The 11,138-nt window shown below is 46.0% G+C and overlaps 1 protein-coding gene across 1 annotated transcript in view; it reads right to left on the reverse strand.

The window, feature by feature from the left end:
- BAG3 (BCL2 associated athanogene 3) overlaps nucleotides 1–4,929 on the reverse strand; it is a 51,425-nt gene extending 46,496 nt beyond the window's left edge. The window contains exon 1 of the mRNA XM_030202614.1: nucleotides 4,609–4,929. Coding sequence (XP_030058474.1) covers nucleotides 4,609–4,776 — 168 coding nt within the window. The 5' untranslated portion in view covers nucleotides 4,777–4,929. The remainder of the gene's footprint in view (nucleotides 1–4,608) is intronic.
- Between the last annotated feature and the right edge of the window lie 6,209 nt (nucleotides 4,930–11,138).

The raw sequence follows: 11,138 nt of genomic DNA on the forward strand, positions 1-11,138 counted from the left end.
TGGGAGAGTGTATGTGAGAGTGACTGTTTGAGAGTCAGAGTGAAAGTGTGAGTGTGTGTGAGAGAGAGTGAGTCTGGGTGTGAGTATGTTTGTGAGAGAGTGTGTGTGTGAGAATGAGAGTGTGTGCAAGTGTGTATTGAGACACAGTGTGAGAGAGAGTGTGTGTGTGTGGGCGAGAGAGAGAGTGTGTGTGAGACACAGATTCTCTGTTTGAGTGAGTGTATGAGACCAAGCGAGTGTGTGAGTGACTGTGTGGCACATAGAGAGTGAATGTGATACAGTGTGAGACAGAGTGTGTGAGAGTGAGAGTCAGAAAGACATTGTATATCAGAGAGAGAGTGTGAGCCGTGCCCTCCCAATCCATGGCCATCTGTCCCCTGGCCCCTCCATTCATCCTTTTCCAGCAATTCCCCTCTCTCCCTGAGCCCTGCCCTCCCAATCAATGCCCATCCATGCTCCTCTGTCCCCTGCCCCCTCCATTCATCCCTTTCCAGCAATTCCCCTCTCTCCCTGAGCCCTGCCCTCCCAATCCATGGCCATCCATGTTTCTCTGTCACCTGCCCCCTCCATTCATCCCTATCCAGCATTTTCCCTCTCTGCCTGAGGCCTGCCCTGCAATCCATATCCATCCATGCCCATCTGTTCCCTCCATTCATCCCTATCCAGCATTTCCCCTCTCCCTGAGTCCTGCCCTTCCAATCCATGCCCATCCATGCTCCTTTGTCACCTGGCCCCTCCATTCATCCCTATCCAGCAATTGCCCTCTCTCCCTGAGGCCTGCCCTGCAATCCATATCCATCCATGCCCATCTGTCTCCTCTATTCATCCCTATCCAGCAATTTCCCTCTCTCCCTGAGTCCTGCCCTTCCAATCCATGCCCATCCATGCTCCTCTGTCCCCTGCCCCCTCCATTCATCCCTTTCCAGCAATTCCCCTCTCTCCCTGAGTCCTGCCCTCGCAATCCATGCCCATCCATGCTCCTCTGTCCCTGCCGCCTCCATTCATTCTTTCCAGCAAGTCCCCTCTCTCCCTTCCATGACCCCCCCCCCCTCGCATCCATGCTCCTCTCTATCCCATGTCCCAGCCTGGCCCGCCCTCTTCTCCTCCCCCCCTTCGCATCCATGCATCGTTTTTTGTTTTTTTTTCTTCTTTTTCAATTTACCTCCGTGGCGTTTCCGGCAGCGAAGCGTCAGGGAAGGAGGCGGCGCTCCCGACGTGTAGCTTTCCCTTCACTGTGTTCCGCCTTATTTTGAAGGCAGAACACAGCGAAGGGAAGGCTAGACGTCGGGAGCGCCGCCTCCTTCCCTGACGTTTCGCTTCCGGATTTGTTTGTTTTGTCGCGAGGGCGGGGCAGAGACGGCTGGCTGGCTGGCTTGAAGGGAGGCTTCACACCACGAATCCACGAACCCTACAGCTTCAGTGACGTCAGATGGCTTCAGGGCTTCACAGAACGTTGTCCTCATTAGAACGTTCACGGTGCGTTTTATTATATTAGATTAAGAACTGGTTGAAAGATAGGAAGCAGAGAGTAGGATTGCGTGGCTAGTATTCTCAGTGGAGGAGGGTAGTTAGTGGGGTCCCGCAGGGGTCTGTGCTGGGTCCGTTGCTTTTTAATGTATTTATAAATGACCTAGAGATGGGAATAACTAGTGAGGTAATTAAATTCGCCGATGACACAAAATTATTCAGGGTCGTCAAGTCGCAGGAGGAATGTGAACGATTACAGGAGGACCTTGCGAGACTGGGAGAATGGGCGTGCAAGTGGCAGATGAAGTTCAATGTTGACAAGTGCAAAGTGATGCATGTGGGTAAGAGGAACCCGAATTATAGCTACGTCTTGCAAGGTTCCGCGTTAGGAGTTACGGATCAAGAAAGGGATCTGGGTGTCGTCGTCGATGATACGCTGAAACCTTCTGCTCAGTGTGCTGCTGCGGCTAGGAAAGCGAATAGAATGTTGGGTGTTATTAGGAAGGGTATGGAGTCCAGGTGTGCGGATGTTATAATGCCGTTGTATCGCTCCATGGTGCGACCGCACCTGGAGTATTGTGTTCAGTACTGGTCTCCGTATCTCAAAAAAGATATAGTAGAATTGGAAAAGGTACAGCGAAGGGCGACGAAAATGATAGTGGGGATGGGACGACTTTCCTATGAAGAGAGGCTGAGAAGGCTAGGGCTTTTCAGCTTGGAGAAGAGACGGCTGAGGGGAGATATGATAGAAGTGTATAAAATAATGAGTGGAATGGATCGGGTGGATGTGAAGCGACTGTTCACGCTATCCAAAAATACTAGGACTAGAGGGCATGAGTTGAAGCTACAGTGTGGTAAATTTAAATCGAATCGGAGACAATTTTTCTTCACCCAACGTGTAATTAGACTCTGGAATTCGTTGCCGGAGAACGTGGTACGGGCGGTTAGCTTGACGGAGTTTAAAAAGGGGTTAGATAGATTCCTAAAGGACAAGTCCATAGACCGCTATTAAATGGACTTGGAAAAATTCCGCATTTTTAGGTATAACTTGTCTGGAATGTTTTTACGTTTGGGGAGCGTGCCAGGTGCCCTTGACCTGGATTGGCCACTGTCGGTGACAGGATGCTGGGCTAGATGGACCTTTGGTCTTTCCCAGTATGGCACTACTTATGTACTTATGTACCAATCCCAGGGCAAGCAGTGACATCCTCACATCTGTTTCAATAGCAGACTAAGGACTTTTCCTCCAAGAATTTGTCCAAACCTTTTTTTTTTTTTTAACTCAGACATACTAACTAACCACTGTTACTCTATCATCTGGCAAAGAGTTCCAAAGCTCAACTATTCATTTGAGTGAAAAAAATATATATTTCTTCTTATTTGTTTTAAAAGTATTTTCATGTAGCTTAGTATCCCTTAGTCTTTATACTTTGGAACAACAAAAAAATAATCAATTCACTTTTACTCTTTCTACACCACTTAGGATTTTGTAGATCTCAATCCAGTTTCTTTTCCAGGCTGAAGAGCCCTAACCTCTTCCTCATACAAAAGGAGCTCCAAACCCTATCATTTTGGTTGCTCTATGAGCCTTTTCTAATTCTACTATATCTTTTTTGAGATATGGCGACCAAAACTGAACGCAATACTCAAGGTGAGATCATACCATGAAGCGATAGAGGCATAGTATTTTTGGCCTTATTCACCATTCCTTTCCTAATAATTCGTAAGGTAATAGAAATTAAAACAAAAAAATATATACCTTTTTATTGAACATAATACTTTTTGCATTAGCTTTTGAAGGTAACCTTTCTTCAGATCAGAAATAAGTGAAACACAAAAGCATTTCAATAACAGGAATAATTCCTAGTATCCCGTTTGCTTTTTTTTGCCACAGCACACTAAGCAGATTTCAGCTTATCTACAATGCCACCTAGAATCTTTTTGTTGAGCTAAGACCTCCAAGATGGACCCTAGCATCCAGTAACTATGTGGTCAGATTATTGTTTCCAATGTGCACCTCTGCCATTTGGATGCCTAGTTTTCCAATTTCCTAAGGTCAAAATTTCACAGTCCACATGTTTGTTTTTAACAACCTTGAATAGTTTGTGCCATCTGCTAATTAATCGCCTCACTCGCCATTCCAATTTCCGTATAATTTATATAGCACCAGTCCCAGTACAGATCTCTGCTGCACTCCATAACCCAGAATCATATCAGCCTGCCCTGTGGGTGCTTGCGTACCCCCAATATTGAACAGACTTGTTGACCTAGCAGAAAGAGGTCGTTTTCATTGGGTTTAGTACCCCCAATGAATTTGAAAAGTTGGCTCTTATGTCCACAGCTCTAGCCTGAGAGTTCCTAAATTGAAAGCTTTCTATTCTAAGTTTTAGCAGAAACACTAATGAAGCACCCTCTCATGTAGGCAAGTTAATAAGCGTTATATCTAGCTCTATGCATGGATCTAACATAATATGGAACTAAAGAAATACTGTCACACTATAAAAATACCCTTTAACCAAAAAAGGTAAGGTTACAACTTATAAAGTTCATTAAAAAGAAAACCTAAACCTTACTGCAGTGGTTCTCAGCTTAGTTCTCTTAGCATATTAGACAAATCTTTTCCCTGACTTGTTTAACCCCCCCCCCCCCCCAACACACACTTGTGCTTTTTCTGTGCGAAAGTGAAGCCAAACACACACATATTCGATTACATTGGAAAAGGTACGCAGCAGTAATACCACCTGCGGTAGTTTGTGCGTGTGTCTTTACATATCACAGCTACTTTCGGGAACTTCACCCGGTACTGAATCATTGTTTAATCTTCACATTAATCAAATTACACAGCAGTAATAACTTGCATTGTTCACTGACTGGAACTGGGGAGTTGTAGTGCAAAAACTCAATTAAAGGTAATTAGTGCAGGCAGGGCGAGTCAGACATGCCTTCCAGGCTTGCTCGGTGGCGTCAAGGGGGGGGGGGGGGGGGACAATCCCGTCATCGCTATTATTAATAGCAGCAGCTGCGAGTGTTCTCTGCGTCTCTCGCTTCCAGGTGTGGCTCAGCCACACTGTCAATGTCAGGGACGTGGATCCCGGTCCCGGTCCCACCCCTCCCCCACTGCCAGAGAATCCTCTTCCCTACCTTGGGCGTGGGTTGTTGGCGGGGGTCGCTCCACGTCGTAGTGCGGTTATTGTGATCCACGAAGAAGGGCCAGCCGGTGTGAGGATCCAGCTTCATCTCCCAGCCCGGGGGCAGCGGCTCTCCGCTCACAACGGTGGCACCTTTCATGGGGCTGCGGACTCGAGACATAGTAACGGCCCGCTTCCGGGCTGCAGCTTAAAAAAGCAGCAAAGGGCTGACGCGCACCAGCGGGGGAAGGAGCTAGAAGAGGCGCCTGGAAAGTTCTGGGCGACAGGAGAGCAGTCCGGTGAAAGCGGGGACACGGAACCCCGCCCACTTGTCCGAGAAAGACAAGACTCCACCCCCAGCCTACAAAAATAGAAAGCAAGCAAGATGAAGCTCCACCCCACAGGACGGAAACACTCCCACCCTAGTCAAAAGACAAGAGCAAGCTCCGCCCCCGGGGGAGGGGGAAAGCAAGGCCCGCCCAAGGAGGTGGAATCGCTACCACCCTAACTAAAAAAAAAAAAAAGCAAGAACTCAATGTCCACCCGTCAAAAGAACAAAAAAAAAAAAAAAAGAAAGAAAGGTCCGCCCCAGGAGATAAAGCTCCACCCCACAGGACAGAATCACTCCCACCCTAGTCAAAAGACAAGAGCTGGCTCCGCCCCCGGGGAGGGGGAAAGCAAGGCCCGCCCAAGAAGGTGGAACCGCTACAACCCTAACTAAAAAAAAAAGAAAAGAAAGCAAGAACTCAATGTCCACCCGTCAAAAGAACAAAAAAAAAAAAAAAGAAAGAAAGGTCCGCCCCAGGAGATAAAGCTCCACCCCACAGGACAGAATCACTCCCACCCTAGTCAAAAGACAAGAGCAAGCTCCGCCCCCGGGGGAGGGGGAAAGCAAGGCACGCCCAAGAAGGTGGAACCGCTACAACCCTAACTAAAAAAAAAAGAAAAGAAAGCAAGAACTCAATGTCCACCCGTCAAAAGAACAAAAAAAAAAAAAGAAAGAAAGGTCCGCCCCAGGAGATAGAGCCCCACCCACTTCAGTCAAAACTCCTCCCCCACCTTAGGTAGAGCTCTGTCTCTAAAGGATACAAAACTCCCCCTTCCCCCTACAACAGCAGTGGCCAATAACAATACAAAACTCTTGTCGTTCAACTACCACAACAAAATCATAGCTAAGCCCACGGGCAATACAATGTATAATTACAGTCTTTCTTTTCAAACTGTCACAATCCCCTACAGTACTTTGGACTATGCAATCTATAACCAATTGTACTATGTATGCACTCTGTAACCAATTACTCAGGAATCTGTAACCATCTCTCCAGAACCATGTAAGGGAGGTAGGTTGGGTCGGAGTTCCTGCAGAGGGGGGCCTGCTAGCATCACCATGGTCTGCAAACCCTAACGCCAGCTCTGAGCTGGTGTAGGGTTTGCCGCGCTGGTCGCTGATCATTGCAGAAGAATAAGTTTAGCATGTATTTTCATGCTACTTGTGGTAAGACACCTGTTTTACATCCATTTGCATGCTAATTGCGTTCAAAACCTGCGAACACGTTTCACGCGCTCGGGGGGTCCTGATCATGGGGCGGTAGCAAACGCAGGTGCTAGTATGGCACTAACAGCCTCTGGCACCTGCATTTGCTTCTGACCATCTGCCCATAGGTTAGGAAAAATTAAAGGAACTACAAAAAAAGACAGGAAAGTGGTTAGAACAGAGGTACAGAGAGGTAAAGAAAATAGGGGGATTAGAGAGTAGAGGGAAAAGGCAATAGCAGTTTCACAACAACTTTATCTAAAAGCTTTAGCAAAAAGCCAGGTCTTTAGATTTGATTTGAATGTTTTAAAAGAGGTGTCAGCACAGATGTCCAGTGGGAGAGAATTCCAGTGAAAAGGGGCAGCAAAAAAAGAAAGCACGATGACGAGTGGTCACGTGACCTTCACCAGTATGGACATGTGGGGCTTTCTCTCTTGTCGGCATCTTATTTTAACAAACCACAGCAGCCTTCATTCCTTCTGCTTTCTCGTGGTTCTGGTACACCTGGTATGATGGCATCAAAAACCAGAAGAAATGATGGATCACATCCTCTCTCTTCAGCCTCTAAGCGAAATAAATCTGATGTTTCAATGCCCGACAAGGCCCTTCTGGTGCCATTACCTCAGGAAAAAATGGAATTCCTTGCTGATGACATCAAGGTTTTACATGTTCTGATACAACAAAATCTTACTGCTACCTCTGAAATCAGATCAGAGTTAGCTACGATTTCCATTCAGCTTGTTCAGTTTAATGCCCGAGTCAAATTGCTGGAAGATCGCATGTCAGCTCACGACGCGTTTCAGTTGGAGGCAAATCGTAAGTTGAACAAAATTGATTTTCTCCAGCGGGAGATAGAAGATCTGTCTAGCCACTTGAGACGGAATAATATTTGAGTACTTGGGCTGCCTGAATAAGCCAGGGGAAGGACATGATCTTATTTGTAAAAATACTCCTCATAAAACTTACGGCACTTCCAACCGACTTTATAATTGATATAGAACGTGCCCACTGAGTAGCACAGTGGCCCATTCCTGGGAAAGACTACCCGCGTCCTGTACTAGTTAAATTTCTGTGCCATAACCAGATGATGTTAATCTTAAATGCTATTCGATCTAAATCTCCTGTGTTTCATAATGGGGCAAAACTTCTTCTGGTTCCCGATTTCTCTAAAACCACTGCTAAAAAGCGAAAGTTGTTCTTGTCAATGCGCCCTAAGTTGAAAGCTTTAGGAGCACAATATGGTCTTCTGTACCCTGCAGTTATGTGTGTAATATTTCAAAACACCACTAAGCACTACAATGATCCTGCTGATCTGCAGAAGTTTCTTGATGCTGTTCATGTGCTGCAAATTGATATTTTTAAAGCTGAACTGCAAATGTTTATTCTTCTCATTTAAGATGTTGCTCTCACGTTGCTGCTACATGAATATTTGTTGTAGTTCTAATGCTGGCTTAGGCCCTCTCCTGGTGTTTATACTGGGCTCATGTGCCCCGCAAGGGATTTTCTTATCTTTGCTTTTTTCTCTCTTCATTGGAGTATGCTCTTGCTGCCCAACTGCTTTTGCTTCTTAATAAAATTAATTTTGTTATATTTCATGTTGGGGTTTTTTTCTGGAGGATTTTCAACTTGCAAATTTTTCCCAACTCTCCTCATGCATTTGCTGCCTAGTTTGTCATGTTACAATTGGCTGCATATCTGAAAGGCTCCAGAGATGAATGCTGAGTTTTTTGATAACAACATGAATTCTGTCCCTCTATTCTCAACGGTCTGGGAATCTTTCAAGACTTGGCTGAGAGGTGAAATTATCAGCTACTCGTCTCACCTTCGTAAGTCCAATAATGATAAAATTTCTACTCTCGAACAAGAAATTCGTCAACTTGAAATGTCATTATATACTTCATCGTCTAAACCTATTCTTCAAAAGCTCAGGTCACTCAAGATGCAATATAACTCCCTATTGTCAAGCATCTCCAATGCAATTTCTTTCAAGTGAAATGCTGTATACTACTCAGAATCCAATAAAGCTGGCAAACTGCTTGCATCTTATTTGAAAGGCAAGAGAACCAAACAGCGTATACCTGTCATTCAGTCATCTACAGGTTCCTCGTTGACCACCTCCTCCCAAATTCCTGAGGCTTTCGAATCCTTTTATACGACTCTATATTCGTCAGAAACCACAGCTGATGATTACGAAAAAAAGATAGCATTAGAGGCAAAAAAACATAGTAAAATTTTTTTTCGGTATATTAAAAGCAGGGAGCCGGCAAGAGAATCGGTTGGGCCGCTGGACGACCGAGGGGTAAAAGGGGCGATCAAGGATGACAAAGACGTAGCGGAGAGATTGAATGAATTCTTTGCTTCAGTCTTCACCGAGGAAGATTTTCCTATATGAGTACGCAGCTTCCTCAAAATGTACCACCTGTTCCTCTGATCCCATTCCCACCCACCTTCTTAATGCCATCTCTCCTGCTCTTATTCCTTTTATCTGTCACATTCTCAACCTCTCACTTTCCACTGCGACTGTCCCTGCTGCCTTTAAACATGCTGTGGTCACACCTCTCCTTAAGAAGCCTTCACTCGACCCTACTTGTCCCTCTAATTACCGACCCATCTCCCTCCTTCCTTTTCTCTCCAAATTACTTGAGCGTGCTGTTCACCGCCACTGCCTTGATTTTCTCTCCTCACATGCTATTCTTGACCCACTACAATCTGGTTTTCGCCCTCTCCACTCAACCGAAACTGCGCTTACTAAAGTCTCCAATGACCTATTACTGGCTAAATCCAGAGGTCAATATTCCATCCTCATTCTTCTTGATCTTTCCGCTGCTTTTGACACTGTCGATCACAGCATACTTCTTGATACCCTGTCCTCACTTGGATTCCAGGGCTCTGTCCTTTCCTGGTTCTCTTCCTACCTCTCCCTCCGCACCTTTAGTGTTCACTCTGGTGGATCCTCTTCTACTTCTATCCCTCTGCCTGTTGGCGTACCTCAGGGTTCTGTTCTTGGTCTCCTCCTCTTTTCTATCTACACTTCTTCCCTTGGTTCATTAATCTCATCCCATGGCTTTTCCTACCATCTCTATGCTGATGACTCCCAAATCTACCTTTCTACCCCTGATATCTCACCTTGCATCCAAACCAAAGTTTCAGCGTGCTTGTCTAACATTGCTGTCTGGATGTCTCAACGCCACCCGAAATTAAATATGACCAAAACCGAGCTTCTCATTTTCCCCCCCAAACCTACCTCCCCGCTCAACCCGTTTTCTATTTCTGTTGATGGCTCTCTCATTCTCCCTGTCTCCTCAGCTCGAAACCTTGGGGTCATCTTTGACTCTTCTCTCTCCTTCTCTGCTCATATCCAGCAGATTGCCAAGACCTGTCATTTCTTTCTTTACAACATCCGTAAAATCCGCCCCTTTCTTTCCGAGCACTCTACCAAAACCCTCATCCACACCCTTGTCACCTCTCGTTTAGACTACTGTAATCTGCTTCTTGCTGGCCTCCCACTTAGTCACCTCTCCCCTCTCCAGTTGGTTCAAAACTCTTCTGCCCGTCTCGTCTTCCGCCAGGGTCGCTTTACTCATACTACCCCTCTCCTCAAGACCCTTCACTGGCTCCCTATCCGTTTTCGCATCCTGTTCAAACTTCTTCTACTAACCTATAAATGTACTCACTCTGCTGCCCCCCAGTATCTCTCCAAAATTGTCCTTCCCTACACCCCTTCCCGTGCACTCCGCTCCATGGATAAATCTTTCTTATCTGTTCCCTTCTCCACTACTGCCAACTCCAGACTTCGCGCCTTCTGTCTCGCTGCACCCTACGCCTGGAATAAACTTCCTGAGCCCCTACGTCTTGCCCCATCCTTGGCCACCTTTAAATCTAGACTGAAAGCCCACCTCTTTAACATTGCTTTTGACTCATAACCACTTGTAACCACTCGCCTCCACCTACCCTCCTCTCTTCCTTCCCGTTCACATTAATTGATTTGCTTACTTTATTTATTTTTTGTCTATTAGATTGTAAACTCTTTGAGCAGGGACTGTCTTTCTTCTATGTTTGTGCAGCGCTGCGTACGCCTTGTAGCACTATAGAAATGCTAAATAGTAGTAGTAGCAGCAGCTGTGGAATGCACTTCCAACTCACTTGAAAACGATCAACGAACTAAGTGACTTCCGCAAATCTCTGAAAACCTATCTCTTTAACAAGGCCTACCACGAAAACCCATAACTAACTAAAACACAACACCTATCCTCCTTTATCAGAATGTATCTTTCCACAACTGCTTGACCAACTCCTTTTGTTTCCTTGACTGCTTTGTAACACCAATTGTATTTTCTACCCTGGTATGGCGATGCCATATCAGGTCTTTGTAAGCCACATTGAGCCTGCAAACAGGTGGGAAAATGTGGGATACAAGTGCAATAAATAAGATTTGGGTGGAATACCGGTGTCGGAAATGGTATTTAAAGCGGATGAGTCAGAGAAACTTACTGAATTCACAATAAACCTGGAGGATGTAATGGGGCAGTTCAGCAAACTGAAGAGTAGCAAATCTCCTGGACCGGATGGTATACATCCTAGAGTACTGATAGAACTGAAAAATGAGCATGCGGAGCTTCTGTTAGTGATATGCAATTTATCCTTAAAATTGGGCGTGGTACCGGAAGATTGGAGGGTGGCCAATGTAACACCGATTTTTAAAGAAGGTTACAGGGGACTGTCATGTTTTCAAAACCAGGAACTAGGATTGTGAGCCCTTGGGCCACTGCCGAGGAGTGGCAGTGGCAGGCAAAACCACCCCACACAGGGATAAGACAGAACTCTGACAGGAACGGCTAGTCTTCCCCTTGCAGCTAGCCACCCTTCCCCAGGCGTTGAGCTCCTGGGTGCAGGTGGCCGGCAGGACTTGCCGGACAGGGCTGGAACTGGATACCAGCAGGATACACCCAGGGACTAGAATACACAGGGAGGTTAGGCAGAATACTAGACTAGGACTCTCAGACAGACAA

Source organism: Microcaecilia unicolor, chromosome 5, assembly GCF_901765095.1.
Source record: "Microcaecilia unicolor chromosome 5, aMicUni1.1, whole genome shotgun sequence".
NCBI classification, from domain to species: domain Eukaryota; kingdom Metazoa; phylum Chordata; class Amphibia; order Gymnophiona; family Siphonopidae; genus Microcaecilia; species Microcaecilia unicolor.